This window comes from Ictalurus punctatus, chromosome 16, assembly GCF_001660625.3.
Source record: "Ictalurus punctatus breed USDA103 chromosome 16, Coco_2.0, whole genome shotgun sequence".
Classification (NCBI taxonomy): Eukaryota; Metazoa; Chordata; class Actinopteri; order Siluriformes; family Ictaluridae; genus Ictalurus; species Ictalurus punctatus.
In genome coordinates this window covers 16649923-16670972 of record NC_030431.2, presented here as the reverse complement: position 1 = coordinate 16670972, position 21050 = coordinate 16649923, and the positions used below count along the sequence as shown (strand labels likewise).

Genomic DNA, 21050 nt, shown 5'->3' with positions numbered 1-21050 from the left:
TGCGATTCCGCGCCAGGGCATAATAAGCTCTCTTTGTTTCCACGGCCAGCCTGGACGCCCCTTTTTACCGCCCACCAGTCTAACGAGGTGTCTTTGGTGAAACAAAGAATTGCAGCACACATGTACACACACTGCCGTACACACCAACACATTCATGAGCAGCACTGAAGGACCATGTGGACACGCTGCACTGGATGATCTAAGCCCATCACTAGCCTATATACATATATTTATCAGTTATTCTCACAACAGTGCGCAAGGATTGTTAATGCATCCAGCAGCAGTCTTCAGTAAATGAACACTTACCTTAAACCTGTAAAACCCCTCTTGGCTCGCCAAGGTGTGAGCTGGGTAAAATGCCGCGATGTGATGCTCTAAACTGAGCATCCTTTCCTCCTCCTGCCCACCTTTCTCTCCTCCTTGATGCTGTCTCAGGTCCGCTTCACTGTAACGTGCTTAAACTGCGCCCTCTATCGGTGAAACACCCAAACAGCACAAATATCCTACACGAGGCGCGCGCGTTATAGGTTGCCCGCTGTCTGTCTCTGTCTGTCTGTCTGTTCAGTCGTCTGAGCCAGCTGCGGGTTTAGTTGTCCACTGGCATGCTGAATAAACCCGTGTGAAATATGTCCATTTGATCAAACTACGGTGCCCAAAATGTAGGCCTATGCATCGTTTGCAAGTTATTTCACCTACACGATATAACCAAAAGTATGTGGACACCCGCTCACCTCACACATATGTGGGCCTTCCCCAAATTACTGCCACAAACTAGGGTTAAGCACACAGATGTATAGGATGTCTTTGTATAGTGCAGAATTACAATTTCCCTTCACTGGAACCAAGAGTCCCAAGCATGTTCCCTGTGCACAAAGCGAGCTCCATAAAGACATGGTTTGCCAGGGTTGGTGTGGAAGAACTCGAGTGTCCTGTACAGAGCCCTGACCTCAACCCCACTGAACACCTTTAGGATGAACTGGAACCCTGACTGCACCACAGGTCTCCTCGCCCGACATCAGTGCTTGACCTCAGTAATGCTCTTGAGGCTGAATGAGCACAAATGCCCACAACCACGCTCCAAAAGCTAGTGGAAAGTCTTCCCAGAAGAGTGGAGGTCATTATAATAGCAAAGAGGGAAATGAATCTTCAGCACTTACTGAAACATTCGTGGCTCATTACAAGTATTTTGTCATATGTAGATTTAGTTTCTTTAATTTGCGTAAGTTGAACCTACTTTAATTTACGAAAGTTGCATAAGTCAATTACAAAAAAGAAAAGAAAAAAAGAAAAAAGGGCTGAAGGACTGAGGAACAAGGGAGAGTATGGCAAAGTTCTTGGTTTATTTCCACCATTAGGGTGCTTGTAACTCTTAAAAATGGAAATTTTCAATATATAGAAAAACATGCATTTAACCATTCAGTTGTATTAACCCAACTCAAGCATCAATATCTCCCTTTTTAAATTTTTTTTTACAAGGTTTCTTTGCTGACAATGGCTGCATTTTGCTAAGTAACAGGCTTTTTTTTTTTTTTTTTAAGAATAGCATTAGCAAACACACAAAATGTGGTGAAGAAGCGTTCATGCTAATATGAGGACAATAAGGTTCTTCTACTGATTTAAATATCATTGGAAAAAGGGAATGGGAGAATATCCTTTCGTTCTTCCCATGATTTTCAGGAAATTCAGATCATAACTGTTACTTGTGGAATATTGAGATTCATAATAGGTTCACACATGAATGGCAAGAAATAGAAAGCCTTTTGAAGTATTTTACAGAATATATATTTTAAGGTAAAGTGTAGTTATAATGGGCTGGGCTGGGCCAATTTACATATGTTCGAAATTATGGTTTAATTTCCATCCATCAATCCTTTTTCCATAACGCTTATCCTACACAAGGTCATGGGGGAGCCTGGAGCCTATCCTGGGGAACTTAGGGCACAAGGCAGGAGAAATTCTGGACGGGGTGCAACCAATCACATGGCACAATCGCACACACGTTCACACATTACTGACAATTCGGAAATGCCAAATCAGCCTACCTTGGATGGTTTGGGGGGAAGCCAGAGTGACCAGAGGGGGGGGGGGATAAGATTCAAACCCCCAACCCTAGAGGTGTGATGCAAGAGTGCTAACCAAAACCACCATGCCCTGCTTTAAACTCCATACATGGAAATGTAATATCAGTGGGACACAAATGGCACCCCAGTAGTGGAGTAATTAATTTCATTTTTAACCAGAGTTTTAAGCTTGCATGAAAGTGTGTATACAGTTTACAAAGACTTCATTTGTGAGTGGATTTGAAAATAGCTTATAGCCTAATATTAATCATCTGTACTTAATTACATTAATATACCCTTCAAACTGTAAATACATACTTGCACATAATTATGTGACCCTGAACAAGCAATATGGCTATTCTTGTAATAGAAAATATAAAATAAAAGAAAAACATCCATCCATCCATCTTCAACCGCTTACTCCTTTTCAGGGTCACGGGAAACCTGGAACCTATCCCAGGAAGCATCGGGCACAAGGTGGGGTACACCCTGGACAGGGTGCCAGTCAGAATAAAAATGGCAAACAATTTTATTTACAGTACCAAATTCAAGGTACAGTGATTTGAGCTACAGCACATCTCAACTATCCCAGGCTTATACAGTATACAAACAAAATAGCAGAAATGGTCCAAAAAAAAAAAAAAAAAAAAAAAAAAGACACTGTTCTAAAATGACAAAAGAACAGTGAGGTGTAAACAACATCACATTATTTAAACCAAGAAACACACACACACACACACAGTGGGCTGCAAGATCTAAAATCTAGTTGTTCTCTACAGGGGAAAAATAATTCAATAATTCTTGTCAATAAACTTGAATTCCAGTCACAGCTTAGCTGCTGGAAGCTTGCATCTAATAGGACTTTTTTGCACATATTCTACAACATTAAATGTATCTATAAAAGGATAAAAAAAAAGTATGAGTCGTCGTTCTTTAATAAAAGTAGATGTTGGAAAATTGATGTGGTATAAGAGGAATAAAACACTTTGGATGTCCTGTTACTAAGAAAAAAAAAATGTGACAGTTAGTCATTTTCTTCATAACACCAACAAATTACGCATTATTCCTTAACTACAATACCACCTGTAAATATTTAATGGGATTAATTCTGACTAATGGAATCGATGGCCTTTTCAATGTGGGGTAATGACAGGAGAACGTGGTTGTATTATTATAGGTGATGTGATTATTACATGTATGATAGTAATTTAATAGATTTTTAGTTATTTGTAATTGTAGATCGCAGATTAATTAACGCACTTCATCACAAATACTTTAATCTTTTAATCTATGTAAATCATGTAATTAATCTGTGTCAGGAAACCACTGGGGTTTAACACAGGGACATTTTTTTTTTTTTTTATACCATTGCCTGCTATATCCTCATTTATCATGATTCATCTTATTAATATCTTCACCAATAAGCTTATGGAAAAGTTTCCATTACCCAAACCTGACCTAAAAGGTTTTAGTCCTACAAACTCTCTTCAAATATTTGTGGGATGACTATTTAAATTATCAGCCAAAAAACGCTATATGAGGCAAATAAATCTGCAAAGAAGAAACAGTTACCCAGTACTGGATATATAACCCTCTCGGTACACAGAAAAGAGCTTCAATCTTCCGTTTGTGTTTGCTACCACTCCACCAAGTGGCAGTAGAAGTAAAAGACAGCGAGGGCTTTCTATAAATACCAGTTGTACTAAATCAGGATCAGGGCAGCTCAGACTACTAGGTAACATGTTTTGGCTTAAACAGAATACTAAACAAGAATAATTAAACCATATCTGGAGCAGATTTAATTATTAAACAAACTGTTAAACAGTTGTCCGAGAAAGAAAGTGTCCCTGATTCTGTTGCAACACTTGTGCGTATGCAATATTCTAATTCAGTTGTAACATGTGTGTAATATCGTAAATGTGCAATCAGATGACGACGGCCGCCATCAGAGAACACAGTGGTCACATTTGGTTTGCCTTCAAACCAAATGTCCTTTACCTCTTCTTGTTTGTTTTTGGTTGCAAATTAGAATCCCAGAATCATTATCCAACAACAGGGCTCTTAGCCTCAGCCTCATGAGGAAGTGCGTTACCTAAACCACAATGCTGTATCTCCTCATGCTCAGTCTGATAATAGTTTGTGCTCTCTTGTTGCAGTTCAGAGAGAAGGTCAAGCAGGCAGTACTGAAGCTCATCTGATCCTCAAGTATCAGAGCTCACCATCTTCATCATCCCCATCCTCTGGTCTTGTGTAGAGGAATGCCTCTTTTTCAGGGGACATAGCATCCCGGTGAGTATTGGCGGATTTACACACATCAGGCTCTTCGTCTGGACTGGAATGAATTAGAGCACCTTCTGAGCTGTGCGATATTCCATAGCTGAAGTAGATAAAAAAGCCTGGGAAGTAATGAGTGATAATGAATGAAAGGTGTGTTACTGAGCATACTGAGGCCATTATAAATACTTCTTTTAAACCTTTATGCAAGTTTTGCAAAATTTGCATACAATAAAATTAAAATACTACTGAATTCTAATCCAAAAAAATTGCCAGGAACATAGTTTTAAAAATTCCCTTATTACAACATGTTCCTCTTTGCATATAATAATCACACATACCGATGCACATCCACATAGCAAAGCGTATCCAGGTCCCCCTGTCCAGCTGCGTCATCAGATACACATTAACAAACATGCTAACCACAGGGAGGAAGGGTAACAGAGGCACCTGTAAGCCAAAAATGTCAAATCATTAAACTGATGCATGCAGAAGTGATCTTTAGTAATATAACTATTACTAGATTTGTAATATAATCCTGAAGTTGTGTCAGCACCATTGTACTAAATGCCAAAAATCACTCACTCAGCCAACAAACACTGGTAAAAATTTGGCATTCTGTTAATTAACCATCCACTTTGGCAGGGTTGTTTATCCCACCTAAATAATTCATACAAGTCTCAGTGTGTATTTCATCTTTACACATGTGACTTGTAGTACAACTCCTTGCACATTCCTATTTTTTTGTCTCAATAGCTAGACTGAAGATTAGCTAGACACACACACACACACACACACACACACACACACACACACCCTTGCAACACTGAATTGCCTTATGTTTGCTGCAACAACACACAATTAATACAGAATAATTCATTAAACAATAAGTAATTAAGGGAAACACCATGGTGAAGTGGGTAGTATTGCTGTTCACAGCTCCAGGGACACTGGTTCAGGTTAATGTCTACTGTTTTGCATGTTCTCCAATTGTCCATTTTGGTTTTCTCTGGGTTCTTAGGTTTACTCCACCTTCCAAAAACATGCTTGAACAATGATTGGCTATGATAGATTGACCCTAGGAGTAAATATGTGTGTGCATAGTTCCCTGCAATGAACTGGAGTCTAATCTGGGGTATATTCCTATCTCATCCCCAGGGGTCCTGGGATAGGCTCTTTGAATTCACTGTGACATGAATCCATGAATGAAAGAATGGTGTCAGAGAGGGCAGCAGAATTCCAAGGTCCCTGGTTTGAACCTTAAATGCGCAAAACAGGCCACAAATTTCCAGCCTTATCTATGCATGATTCATACCTATGACATGAAGACACTTAAGGTAAAAAAAAATGGTGCAAACCAAAAGTGTAAAAATGTCGGAATGTGATTGCTGGAGGATTCACATTTCCCTTGATCGCATAATTCTCCTTTGAAGGATAACAGGTAAAATAGTATAGGGTGCACAGCCTTACTCACCTTAAACGAGAGCTTGCTTTTACTCTCCGGCTGCCTCCAGATGATGAAAGTGAGAAGGAGGCACACCATGGCAATCACAATGAGGGTTGCTATGCTCCAGTTTGCAAAACCACCATGCACAGCCATGATGCAGAAAGTTAGGATCAGGAAACCTGCAACCCAACATACATACAAAACTGAAGAAATGCCCTAGGAACTTCAGTTTATTGTGCACATTTGGGTGTGTACACCTTAGTGTGCAATTGAGTTTACTGTGTGGCTACAAGGAGATCATCCTTAGCTGGAACAAAAGATAACATACTGTAAATAAACTAAAATATAATGCAGTGCTATTGAGAAAATGTTAAAAAAGTAATTATTCCAACCATCCTACCAAGCAGGCTTGCACAGACATTGACGGCAGATCCAGAAAGGCCAGACGGCTCTGAGTTGTTAGGGTAAAACAGCGTTTTGAAACTGAAGCGCTCCTCCATGCCAGGCAGAATGCCCATACTCGTAGTACTAAAGGATTCTCTCATCTCCAGCTCCTCATGTGTGCTTGCCATCTGGTAGCCCTGAGTGGGCTGATTTGGTTGATACCTAAAACACAAAGACTTTCACTCTTAAGGTTTTTTTTCCACAGCAATCACATTTGAGCTATATACTTTCTCAGTATGTTCTCACCAATAATGAGTTTATTATTTGGGGACAAATATAGTAGTTACACTAAACTACATTTTCCAAAATGTAAGTACTGTATATTATTGATATTAGACACCAACTGTTGACTTAAAACATGACCTACCACTATTTCTTAGTAGAAGATTTGACGCACCTGAGCACTAGCACACATGCAGCAACCAAAGTGTAAGCCAGGAGCGTGCCAATAGACATAAGATCGACAAGATCCTTCAGGTCAAACAGGAATGCCATGACAGCTGTGCAGAAAGAACACAACAACAAGCATGCACAAATACACATTATTCAGGATTTGAGACCAAAAAAAGTCAAACAGTACATCCTCTGCAGATGGATATATTTTCATAATTTTTTTTTTTATTAAAAAAAGAATTATACAACAACTTATGCAACCCCAATTCTGAAAAAGTTGGGACAGTATGGAAAATGCAATAAAAACAAAGTGGAGTGATTTGTATATGTACTTTGACTTTAAACAAATTTAAACAAAAAACGTATAACGACAAGGTATTTGATGTTTTACCTAATCAACTGAACAGTTTTTTGAAGATAAAGGTTTATTTGGAAATTGATGCATGCAACACGTTCCAAAAAAGTTGGGACAGGGTCAATTTAGGACTAATACCGATATGACAAGTTGAAATAAGAAGGCGATGTGAAACTGGTGAGGCAGTCGTCTAATGATAGTATATAAGGAGCCTCCAAGAAAGGTCTAGTCCTTCAAGGGCAAGGATGGGTCGAGGCTCGTCAATCTGCCAACAGATGTGTCAGTGAATAATCTAACATTTTGAGAACAACATTCCCCAAAGACAAATCGGTAGGATTTTGGGAATTTCACCTTTTACAGTGCACAATATAATTAAAAGATTCAAGGAATCCAGTCAAATCTCAGTGAGTAAAGGTTAAGGCCGAAAACCACTACTAAATGAGTGTCGTCTCTGATCCCTCAGATGTCACTGTCTTAAAAACTGTCATGAGTCTGTAATGGATATCCTGACATGGGCTTGGGAATACTTTGGTAATCCTTTGTCAGCCAACACCATTTGCCACTGCATACACAAATGCAAATTAAGGCTTTTCTGTGCAAAGCAGAAGCCATACATCAACACTGTCCAGAAGCGTCGCCGACTTCTCTGGGCTCGGTCTCCTCTGAGATGGACAGGAGCACAATGGAATCATGTTTTGTGGTCCGACAATTCAACATATCAAATAGTTTTTGGACAAAACAACCGTTGTGTTCTCCGGGCCAAAGAGGAAAAGGACCATCCAAGCTGTTATCAGCATCAGGTTCAAAAGCCAGCATCTGTCATGGTATGGCAGTGTGTCAGTGCCCATTGCATGGGTATACTTACACATATGTGTGGGCACCATTAATGCAAAAAGATAAGTACACATTTTGTAGCTACATATGCTGCCATCCAGAGCAGGGCAATGCCAAACCACGTTCTGCCCGGATTACAAGCGCATGGTTGCGTAAGTAGAGAGTGCGGGCCTGCCTGAAGTCCTGACCGGTCTCAGATTGAGAATATGTGGTGCATTATGAGGCTTCTGCTTCTAAGCTGAAAATTCCGCTTGTTAAACTTAACCAACTGGTGTCTTTAGCCCAAATGCTTAATAAGTATTATTAAAAGAAAAGGTGATGTTACACAGTGGTAGTCAACTGTCTCAACTTTTTTTTAAGAGTGTGTTGCAGTCATCAGATTTGAACTGAGTGTATATTTTCAAAAATAAATCAAATTCACAAAGTAAAACATCAAATAATGTGTTCATGTGTTTTCAATATAGTACAGGGTGAACTGAATTTTAAAATGACTCCCCCCCCCCATTTTCCATACTGTCCCAACTTTTTCAGAATTGTGGTTGTAGATTCCGGGTATTTCACACACTCAACATGAAAAATATAACCTTGTGAATATCATGAATGAGTGTTACAACAGTTTTTCCCACAGCAAATTGCACTGAATTTCAGGCTAAATGTGAATAGCTTTAAATAGTGTTTCTACATCACCCAGTGTTACAAGAAACATTTTTAAATGTAGAAGGTCAATCACGTCAGTTGTCCTTGTAAAGTTCCAAGGTTTAAAAACACAAGCATAGTCCACTAAAGACTACAAACCAAAGGAAAGGACAAAGAGTAGATGAATAATTGACCTTGTTGCTTTATCTCTGTTTTCATCTATCTGTAATGTCATGGGACAACTTTCCATGCTACACAGTTTTCATAGAACTATATTCTATTACGATGCTAAATGATTTCTGATCATTCTTTGTGCAATTCAAAATTGAAGTGTCTCTTGACCCCCAGTGATGATTTAAATAATCACCCACATATTGGAAAGACATTATCTTCAAAAAGGCTTGATTTTGAAAAATAAAAAGTGGGGAAACATGGTGGTTACTAAAAAGAACTAGTGTATCAATCCCTACCATATCAAATAGCTACTAAGGACTATGATACGTTATGTGAAATGAGTGTTACCCATGAGTGCTGACTGGGTACCCATTGGTTGATGTGCTTGGTCATGATTACCATGGAGACTAAACAATTATAAACATTTATCAAATTTACTGAAAGGAAACCACTCCTGTTCTAGAAATTTCTAAACTCTGTTTGTGTTGTAAACAATAACATGGTAACTATGACTACATCTGAGGAAGTTTACACGCTTACTCTGGCAGGCACCGCTCTTACCGGACAATACCCCTGCGGCCATCGTGGCAATGATGGGTGTCTTCCTCTTGCTCACACGTGCCAGAAAAGAGAAGAGGAGACCATCTCGGGACATAGCATAGATAATACGAGGGAGAGGAAACATGGAGCCCAGGAGACTGGGCATCGGAAGGTGGGTGAGGGGAGGTGATGGGAGGTGTACATTATAACAGACAAAAACAGAAAGGGAAAAAAATAAACCTTTGCGGCAGTCGACACATCATTTGAAATGTGTCAACATGCAATCAAGGTTTCTGACTCCAGCAGAGACCCCAGCAGACTCCCAACACCAACTATACATGATGAGATACTGCATGCACTATGACAGTCAGAGCTCAAAAGGACAGCTATATTGTGTCTCAAACTCAGGGCCAATGCAATGTTAGCAGTATTAAGAGCCTTTCTCACCTGCCAAAAAGCCAGATGTTAGAGCAGCAGGCAAGGGGGTTTTTGTTTTTGGGTTGATTTCAGCCATGTATTTGAAGATTAGACCGTCATACGGCATTGCCCACAAGACCTGGGGCGTTGGGAACATGGTACCAATCAGGCTAGCGTGAGAGATTGGGGAGGAGAAGAGGCCATGCCATGCATGTGAAAGAGTGATAAACTGCATTCACTGTCCTATGGCAAAGTGCATTCACAGTCAGTGATGAAACCCAAACAGCAGACAATGCCACTCTGGTTTCATCAGAATAAGCAGTGAACAAAGAGACACACAGTTCAGTGCACTTAAAAATAATACAACTTTCTCCTTTCATAGCAAATAAAACTATGATTAGATTGCTCAGAAGACAAAGAGATGCATTCAAAACATAAACATGATTTCTGCTTTTCTTTTTCTCAAAGTCATTTTAGGACTAACTATAAAACATACAGTACTCATTCAATTATTTGATCAGTCCGTCTTCTGATACGTTTGTGAACAGTTCTCTCACAGTAAGGAGAAGTGATACCATCATGTAAGGAATGCATTATAATGGTTATTAATGCATGAACAGACATGTTTTTAAAATGCGTACTATGATATAGTTTATATAAGAAGTAGTATGATAGACTTTCCTGGAAAAAATAGAGAAATCAACTTAGCTTAAATAAAGAACAAGTAGTTAAGCACTGTGATGCATATTTTTAGCAAGGGGGTCGTATGTACAACCTCAGACAAATATATACATGCAATGCCATGCATGCATGCACAGGGCACAGTGCCATTCCACTTCCTGTTACAAGTACATGTATGTGTACTGAGATTTTAGAAGACTATTAATAAGTTTAGTCAAAATAAATTTTCAATGAAAGGTTCTGTGTGTTGGCAGATTTAATATTATGCATCAGATGCAATTTCTGAAACGTATAGGAGAACGAGGACAAGGAAGTGGTGCTGAACTGAACTTTGCTGTTCATACAACATCTGTATAATGTTTGTAATGTTGGCTTTGTGCTTACCTGGTGGAGAGGGCACACAGAGAGCCTACAGCCACTGCGTAGGTGGCACCCTCCCAGCCTACATATTTAAAGGCAACAGGAATTGGGCTTTTCCTGTCCAGCATGTAGTAAGGCATCATCATAGTAAGAGCAGCTGATACACTAAAGTAGGCGACAAAACAGATGAGGAGAGACGAGACGATGCCGATGGGGATGGCCCTCTGAGGATTCTTCACCTCCTCACCTAGGAGATATTTAAGTGACCTATGTGCAAAAACTGTCCTCACTGGCGTCACACAGCATGGAACATTACAACGTATTCAGAATCATTTCTAATGATTGACTCACTGACAAAAGGCAGGCCTGGAAAGCTGTAATGCAAATCGGTTCAGCCACACAGAATGTGCATATTGCAAATACATTCAGAAATTTTCCCAGCTCAACTTCTGAGAAAAACTGGCACATACACACTGCTGGCATCAAATAACATTTTGCTGTGCCAAAGCAATTAGAGTTGAAGCATCTGAACAATATCCTTGTAAAAAGTCTCAGCCAGAGTATGCATCCTGAGGGGCTTTTCTATGACAAAATAAACTCTTCAAATCAACATTTCTTGCTTCATTTATTTCAAATTTTAGTACCTACTGTATAAACATGATTTGTGCTTTAAATAATGACAACTGGTCTGGGAATCCAGCTTCATAACAATGTTAAAGAACACAGTAAAAAAAAACTTGATCAAGTTCACATTTTAATTAATGTATCATACTCGATATTTAATGAACATGTTAGTAATTACTTTTATAAACTCTGGACAGAACATATTTTCTCATACCTCATATTTCTGCTCATATTCTTGGCATTTCAGTCTTTCCACAATTAAACAATTATTAGCTGTGGCATTTGCAACATGTAGACTGACTTGCTCTGTGAAAGCTCGACAAAACCTCAGACCTAGAGTAAGCGCTGTGTATTTTCTGGTGCTGGTTTGCAGCCTGACTATGCTCACTGTACTTAGGATAAGGCATGGGAGAAGACTGTTGCTGCCAAAAGCAAAATAACATAGGAAAGACCAAATGCCTTTATGGAGGGGGGTTGGGGGATGAACCAGACTCAAACTCAGCAGTGTGCTCTGGGGAAAAAGACATGCACAGGCAAACATAAACCCAATTCCACCAATCAGAGCTGAAAACACAGGGGCGTGAACATTGCTGAATGGCAAATATAGGGCCGGGGGAAGTAAGTGCTCGGGAAAAACACTAGCTAAAACACTGAATAAGTGTTAAGAGAAAGGGAACTGGTGCAGAACAATACAAACATTTAGTGTGGTGATAACCAACCATAATTCAAAAGCAGCTTAACAACATCCTACTGTGTCATATATTTGAACTTAGCTAATTGCTACTGAGCTTGTTTTTGGAAAAACATTAGGTGATTGGGAGTTTCCACTTTCACAACTGCATCTTATACACTTACTCACCTGTGGTGGCAATGCAGTCAAACCCTACAAAGGCATAGAAGCAGGTAGCAGCTCCAGAGAGGACTCCAGTGAAGCCAAATGGCATAAATCCACCCATTCCTAAGTTCCATTCCTCCTTGGCCTCTGTTGTACTTTTCAGGGAGGAGAAGAGAGGACATTTCACATAAAATGTTAAATGTAGTTTTGCGTTATAACAATACACCCATTCATTTTTATTATTTTACACCACAGCTCTGTTGAATTCTCAATTCTGTTTGGTCAGAAGGTTGATTAATTTTTATTTTTTATTTTTTAATAACTGCAGCCCTGATAGTAGTGCCAGCTGCAAGACAAATCACAGGTTTATATTAATGTGCTTGTTCTAGTATGTTATCATTTCAGGACAAGCTGGATTTTATTGCATTTGTGTTTTATTAACTAAAAAGTGATATGGGGAAAAAGAGAAGCTGGTGAGGGATTCTAATGCTTATACCCACTATAACATAACTGATGATTCAGAACGTATGATGTGTCATTCTTTACTAAATAAAAAATTATATAATCATTGCCTGGGTGCTGTGGTATAAGAGGTATTGGAAAGCAATTAACTTTGGACTGATAATAACCCATCAAGATGGCAATATGAAGCAACAGTTTACATTGGTAATAATGTGGCAGGAAAGAAAATGTTACAATACCCCTCTACACTGGCAGTGTCCCATAAACCCAGCACTAAATCTCTACTATCAACATGGGAATAGCTTTAGAGTTGATGATGAACCTGCTGTACTGGAAAGCACAACAGGAAGGAGATCAGCTTCTGCATGCTGCTCACTTGAATCCTGAGGAGTTGGTGGCATTGAGAATCTCATCAGGATTCAGTTGCCAGTTCTTGAGCGTGCCTTTGACCAGGCTTGATACCACCATGAACAGCAGCACCAGGACATTGATGCAGGTGAAAATCTTATTGACCATGGCTGACTCCTTCACTCCAAAGGCCAGCAAGCCTGTGTTTAATAAATAAATAAATAAATAAATAAATAAATAAATAAATAAATTCACATTATAATAATTTGACTTTGTGTTGCATAGAAATCACCCTAATCATAAAAACTACGGGAATTAATTTACATTTATGGCATTTGGCAGAGCCCTTATCCAGGCTGACAAATATTTATCTAATTTATACAACTGAGTTGAGTGTTAAAGGCCTTGCTCAAAGGCCCAGCAGTGGCAGCTTGGGAGTGCCAGGATTTGAATTCATAACCTTCAACATATTAACCACTGACATCTTAACCACTGAGCTACAACTGCACCATTAATTTTGAAATAAACTCACACAGTATGTGTTTGTGTAAATTATATTACGTGTCTTTTCAAAGCCGATTAACAAATGAAGTACCTGTGAGAATCAGAATGATGGCCACTGCGAACATATCTGGGTACTCAGCCAACACACCCGGGACATTCATGCTCATGTACTGACGACAGAACAGCTCAATTTGTTTGCCGATCAGCTCATCAAACGTGGCGCTCCAGGCACGAGCTACACTGGCTGTGCCTTTCCAATTAGCAAGGAATGAGAGAAGATGCAATAAAATTATGTTGCATGGAAATGATACAAAGAGTATTTTAAAAGGCTAATTTAATGAGAGTAATTAATCAAAGGGCACTCATCAGAGGGTGTCAATCTATGTCCAAAAACAGAATGCAAAATAAAGCTTTAGCCTAAATTCAACTTAACTTGTTTTATACTCTCACAGGCCACTTCTCACAGGAGCATCTGTACCCCTGCTCATTTATGAAATTATCCAATCAGTCAATCATGTGGCATTGCAATGCATAAAATAATGCAGATACAGGTCAAGAGCTTCAATTAATGTTCACGTTCACCTAAACTGGACAGTTGAAGACTGGAAAAGTATCGCTGGACTTCTGACAATCCTGAACTGTCAAGTTTGGGTAAGTCTGTGCCCACTGTTGTCTAAGATTTCTGTTCTTTGCTGAACTTCTGGTGTTGCAGTCCATCTGCATTAAGGTTCAATGTGTTGTGCATTCTGAGATGCTTTTCTGTTCACCATGGTTGTAAACAGTGATGATTTGAGTTACTGTAGCTTCCTGTCAGCACAAACCAGTCTGGCCATTTGTCCCCTAACCTCTCTCATCACCAAGGAATTTTTGCCAGCAGAACTGCCACTCACTGAATGTTTTGTTTTTCACACCATTCTGTGTAAACTCTAGATTCTGCTGCATGTAAAAATCCTAGGAGCTTCTGAAATACTCAAATCAACCAGTCTGGCACCACAACCATGGCAAGTGTATATGCATTCCTATTAAAGTAGCCAGTGAGTGTATAAGCACATAAATAAACAAACGTTTTAAATGTTCAGTATATTGTTATTTATAGGCATAATATCCACTTTATTGGTTTTAAATGCTCTTAATGGAAAATTTAACTTTAAGTCTGTATAAACCTCTGTACGTATGGCCCTACCTATGATATAAGAGAGGATCAGATTCCAGCCAGTGATGAAGGCCCAGAGCTCCCCCACTGTCACATAGCTGTACAGATATGCTGAACCGGTCTTGGGTACTCGTGCCCCAAACTCAGCATAGCACAGGCCAGCCAGCACTGATGCCATGGCAGCGATGAGGAAAGACAGCACTATGGCAGGTCCCGCATTCTCCCTTGCCACCGTGCCAGCGAGGACATACACCCCAGCCCCTAGAGTGCTGCCCACTCCCAGAGCCACTAGGTCAAATGTGTTAAGACATCGTGAGAGACGAGAGTCTTCCAAGCTGCAATCCACCACTTTTACCCGGAGCAGCTGCTTGCCAAAACTCAGAAGCTTCTGCAAAACCATGGCTCATCCAATCCAGTTTGAGCTGGCCTGATCTGATCCGTTTCCACAAACAGCCTACCTATGGGAATGGCAGGAAATGAGTAATGGAAATGAGCTGGTGTGTAATTTTATTAAATTGGTTGCCAAAGGAATGATTAAACAGTGTGTTAACAGTGTATTTCAGAGTTAAAGCATTTTCACCAAAGAGACAATTGGGCCACTCTAATTCATATTTCAATTTGCATGTTCAGTTGTTTGATTGATTTAGCTCCTTGGCACATATTATACCATCATTTTTAATTTATTGTAGATCAGCATTAAAAAAGGAACTTTTTGTGCTTCCAACTCCAGAGTATGAACTGGCAGCGGGAAGCGGCTGTGAAATGATTTATGGATTCAGAAATCTCCAATCAGAAAAGAACGTAATTTGTGTTCACATCTATAAGAAGGCAGATAAATGGACTCAACCCAAAACAAGTAAATACAGTTCACCTTAAAAGCAATTCTAGAACAGCAACAAGTCCATGTAGTCAATAGAAAGATTACAACAGAGTCAAATGATGCAACATCAAACTCTATGTAACATGCAATATACAAGAGACAGTCAGAGAGTTTGCATGCTCATAGCCATAAGCGTTGGGTAAAGTGGCGCAAAATCCATCAAGTGTGTTAACTACTACAGAGGCTAAACCATTTTACTCTTTTTTTTTTTTTACTCATTTTAAGATTTTTTTCATTCATTTAATAAATTATGGGTATAACAATGCAGCAAAATTAAAACATCAAATGATGATTCACAATTACTTCTGTCCATAACATTGATTAACACATGTTCAAGAGATAAAGGATAAAGTGAGGTGATAACACAGAAGAAAGGCCCAGTGGTATTTTAGATAAGTAATAGGTGCTATAAAATATGTCAGAGAGTAATTGAAAGCCTTGTTAAAGGTCTGTGGCCCTTTAAGATCTTACTTACAGACACTTTTTTTGTGCATTTAAAATATAACAAAGCTGAATGTTCCTATTAAAATAAAGATTAGAGTTATTCAAACTTATAGAGTTATACTAAATGCTGACATTGATAAAGTGTGAATCAGATAGGCATTTTCTTGCATTAAAGTCACAGAGGATTTCTCCTCTGTTTCAATAAGACAAAATGCAATCCTCAAGCAGAAACAGAACAGCTGTCCAAAACAAGTGGGGGGGGGAAACAAAACAAACAAAAAAACAGCGATAGCACTGATAACTGCCAACTTGACAGTTTTCTGACAGAAAAATCCCTGAAACAAAATCCATTTCATGCACATTTGTGGGAAGCCAAGCAAACTCGATAACCTCTCTACCACAGCAAAGAAGTGAGGAATACAAGAGCTTTACCTACTGTTAGTGAGAACCAGATCTGTGTATGAACTCCTGTCTACTGACGACCTCAATCTCCCTCACTGCTGCCCTACAAATAGCACACTGACACATCACATGTTCAAGTTATTCCAGGCAGACTCTGTGTATATGTGTGTTCAGTAAGGCACAGTCAAGCCTTCAACTTCCAAAACCATTCGAGGAAACATACTCGCAGAAGACATAGAGGTCATGTTTAACTAGACAGCAGAAAAGAAAAAATGAAAATGGTTATTTGATTCGAATAGAGTGTAGAAACAAAATGGAAAGAAACTCAGTATATACACTGAAGTGACCTCATACAGTGGGGTCCAAAAGTATGAGACGACATTGAAAAACTGGAAATAATGTAAAGGTTTTAGATTTTGAACATTTTAACACAAATAAAGGAAATGTTCAGTACCTTGATTGAATATTCAATATTCTATAGTATTTCTAGGACCCTATTGAAATGTAACCAAATTTGTGATATTGACCATGCTATATCCTTTGTACAAAAGATAAGCTTTTCGTTGAGTCTTATCCTTTCCATTGAAGCATGTGTTAAGATGACACTGCCTTGGATTTGACCTAAGATAGACTGTCTCCACAAACTTGAGTCCATGCCAGCTCTCTAAAATTCGTATAAATATTTCTAAGATACTACTTTTCACTCAGGTTATGGCTGATAATATAATTTATCATTTTAAAAAATGTGTATGAGAGCAAAATAGAAGCATTTTCACTGGTCTCAGACACACCACTAAACATCTTATGTTCCCAGATGACCCCTTTCAGCCAGATCACACTCACACACTCCAGATAACGAATCAGCACGGAATGACATTCCACAGAGGGGATATGAGGCTATGTGCATTTATAGTGAGTATGGAAAGAGCTGAGCGCTCTAAATCAATCTAGACAGTTCCAGCTGGAACTGATAGCAAGGTAAATAGAACATGCATTGAACATCTAACATTGCTTGTGTTATTGAACGAAGTACACATGCACACACGCACATGGGATAAATTAAGCAGGTGGGAAGAGCAGGGGTGTGGTGTACCATCCTCCAATCATTTTGCAAGGCTTTGTTATTGTGTATAACATGCAACACATAATATAATGGTTCTAGTTAGGTCACTTTCAAGAACCCTAAACACAAAAGCATAGCATCACAAGACTGTTGTGTTCTTATTAGTGAAAAGAAAGTAATATTGTAAAATATATTCAGCTAATCCCAAAACTACTACATTTAGAAAAATAGTTGTCACCTTGACAGTCTGCGATCAAAAGAGAAAAACTGGGGATACTGCTCCAGTTGGGGGCCCAGGGGATCCAAGGACACGATCAAGTTTGATTAAAATATGTTGGTCGAAAAAGCAGGTAGCGTTCTTCTTACAGACTTGGGACTTTTACTGTAGTTTGGAAGACTAAATCATTTGTGAACACACTCAGCATAAAATCTAACACACACACACACACACACACACACACACACACACACACCTTTTAGATTTTCTGCTGAATGTCACCATTACAAGATTATGTCTGTTTTATTTTACCTGACTAAGAGTAGCGTTAGAAAGATCAAAAAGGAATATTTCACCCAGTCATCATGTTGTACCAGTATTATACCTGTGGCAATGACCTTCCCATCCACCAACCCACTCACACCAAATACCTGAATAAACATAGCAAACATATTTTTTTGTGCTCATGTAATTAAATATCAAGCCCATATTACATTATACAAATTACACAAATATTATGCAAATAGTGAATACTCAGGCTCTAAAACAGTCTCTTATGCTCTAAAGCTTTAGTCAAATTACAGTTACATATCTTGGAAGGTCACAGATTTGAACAGAAGCTCAATTTCCAGCTCACATGGAGATCACAGCCAACCGCCAGAAAGGTCATCCATATTAGGCGTCAGGTCAAGTTCACACAATGCTCCAAATACAGAAAGTCAAATTAGCTATCTGACTTTCAGAGTGACATTAAAAACATAGTACTCTCCAGAATAACAATTGACTTTGTGGTCAGTAAACCATTTTTGTGTTGATTTTGATGTATGTTTTGGACCATTGTCCTGCTGGAATAACCGCGGCCCATTTTTAACTTTCTGGCAGAGGCAGGCTTTCATTTAATATCTGTTGATATTTGTTAGATTCCATGATGCCATGTATCTTAACAAAATGTCCAGGTCCTCTGGCAGAAAAACAGCCCCAAAACATTAAAGAGCCACCACCATACTTAACCGTGAGCATGCGGTACTTTTCCTTATGGCTACCTCTCTGTGTGTGCCAAAACCACCTCTGGTATTTATTACCAAAAAACTCTATTTTGGTTTCATCTGACCATAGAAGCTGATCCCATTTGAAGTTCCAGTAGTGTCTGGCAAACTGAATATGCTTGAGTTTGTCTTTGGATGAGAGTAGAGGCTTTTTTCTTGAAACCCTTCCAAACAACTTGTGGTGATGTAGGTGAATTCAGATTGTAGTTTTAGAGACTTTCTGAACCCAAGATGCAACTAACTTCTGCAATTCTCCAGCTGTGATCCTTGGAGATTTTTTGGCCACTCGAACCATCCTCTTCACAGTGCGTTGAGACAATATAGACACACCTCCAATTCCAGGTTGATTCATAACATTTCCAGTTGACTGGAACTTCCTAATTATTGCCCTGATGGTGGAAATGGGCATTTTCAATGCTTGTGCTATTTTCTTATAGCCACTTCGCATTTTGCGAAGCTCAACAACCTTTTGCCACACATCACAGCTATATTCCTTGGTCTTACCCATTATTATGAATGACTAAGGGAATTTGGTCTGTGTTACCTCATATTTATACCCCTGTGAAACAGGAAGTCATGGTTGAACAATTTCCTGTTCCTAGTCACCCAGGTATACAAAAAAATTTAAAATATCAATGGGAATATACTTCAAATATATTTTTCTCGTGTGAATTCATATGGGTGCCAACAACTGTTGCACACCAATATTTAACAAAGTTTTTTTTCTAAACCTGTGTTGTATTTGCAATTGTTTGATATCCATGAGAGCAGAAAATTTTTGTAAATTATTAAACAATAAAAATTATTTTCACAACCTTCTTTGCTCATATCTACCAGTGGTGCTGATATTAGTGGAGGGCATTGTATGTCACACAGTGGAGATTATGTAGAAATATTATTCGTTATTGTGACATCTTTTTTGCAATAAACCTTACAAAAAATTTAAGGTTTTCATTAGACTCACCCTCATAAAACAACATGTTTCTACACTCATGAAAGTGAACGAAAAAATCAGTTTAAATCCTCAGTATTGCTATTGCAGACAAATATATATTTATCGTCCTTAAAAATATGTACGGAAAATCAACCATAAAGATAGCCGTAAAATATCAAACAAATACAAATGGATTATCCTGCCTCTGTAGTATTTTAGGTAAATCTTGTCCAAGATGGGAAAGATCCAAATCCTTTTATAAATACTACTTCTCCTACTAGGTCAAGTACAAACAAACAAATAAATAAATAAAAAGTAAATGTAAGCATGAGCCCACAATGTAGGCCTATATGTAATAACCATTAAAGAGGAAAGCTTTTTTCATAAGCTTCACCAGCAATGCCCAAACTCAAGAGATCAGGATTGTTTGTGTTTTCTCAAAACGCTCAAAACACTACAGGGTATCCAATATTGGCCAAAGTCATATAAACACAAGTCAAACCTGCCCTACTCCAACCATAAAAGCCTATTTACAACATAATCTGTGTTGTTGTGGACACAAAGAAGGGATGGAAACTCAGATCTTTATGATAAACGGTTCATTCTCATGTTCCTGAATGGGAAGCATGCATGAGGTGAAAGGTGGTAAAGTCACTGAATCGTACGATTTTAAAATAATATTTATACAGAACTCAACTAAAGAGCAACGGCCCCAGGCGCGCATGCGCACTGTCCAATTTACAGCCAAATTTCACAATAACCAGCTGCATTTTCTCACCTAACAGTTTGTACTGTAAACACTGAATAAGATCATGCGCCTGCTCAAACAAAGCTGGGTAAGTCATTTTATTGTTTTGTTAGACCTGTGGAGCATTTGGTTGTATTACGACAGATACATTTTACCACACAGCGAACCATGTGTGTCCATGTGGAACCAAAAAGATACAGCCCTTTTTGTTTGGATAGAAACGAGTCCTACCTGGAAGCCAATTTGCGCCACTATCCAGTGACTGTACGCTCACAAAAAATCTCTTCTCTTCAGGAAAGACAGCGTGTGTTTTTGCAGGGTTTTTTTTTTTTTTTTTTTTTTTTCTCTCTGTGTGTAATTTAAAAAGAGGCGTCGACTTTCTTCTTTTCACCATCTTTATAGGAGCTCACACCAACTCCGCCCGAGCTCTGTTATTGGCGGGAAACTTGACAAGCTGCAGATGTCATTACACCCACTCTTAGGCTGACCAGATGCACACAGACTACTTGTAAATGTGGGACAAGTTTGTGCGGGACATATTTCCGATACTGAGAGGCCTATCATTTTGATGTCTATCTTAATGAACATAAGAAACATGTACACTCTGCCCATTTATATTTATATGTCCTTCGTTTTTTCATTGTCATTCTTCTATATCAGAGATTCTCAACCTTTTGTAACTGAAGCCCCCCCAAGTCTCCCCTATCATGTGCCCCCCCCCCCCCCCAATGTTGGAGGAGACCAGGTATAATGATTATCTATTCTAAATAAAAAT

At 38.9% G+C, this 21050-nt stretch overlaps 1 protein-coding gene across 4 annotated transcripts; it reads right to left on the bottom strand.

Annotated features, from left to right (window-relative positions):
• Window positions 1–1321: 1321 nt before the first annotated feature.
• On the bottom strand, window positions 1322–20662 carry slc7a1a (solute carrier family 7 member 1a). Of its 4 annotated transcripts, none has more exons than XM_017489301.3 (13): window positions 20507–20642; window positions 16298–16384; window positions 14572–14999; window positions 13480–13638; window positions 12913–13084; window positions 12099–12229; window positions 10640–10862; window positions 9179–9315; window positions 6623–6725; window positions 6182–6387; window positions 5809–5960; window positions 4676–4784; window positions 1322–4456 (listed from the first exon to the last, which is right to left on the bottom strand). In XM_017489301.3, the coding sequence occupies exons 3-13, from the start codon at window positions 14939–14941 to the stop codon at window positions 4269–4271; spliced, it is 1950 nt and encodes a 649-aa protein (XP_017344790.1). In that variant the 5' UTR covers window positions 14942–14999; window positions 16298–16384; window positions 20507–20642; the 3' UTR covers window positions 1322–4268. The 4 variants fall into 4 exon arrangements, with proteins under 4 accessions (XP_017344790.1, XP_017344788.1, XP_017344787.1 ...); XM_017489299.3 differs by having other exon boundaries at window positions 16302–16384; XM_017489298.3 differs by lacking the exon at window positions 16298–16384 and having other exon boundaries at window positions 20507–20662.
• Window positions 20663–21050: the final 388 nt, after the last annotated feature.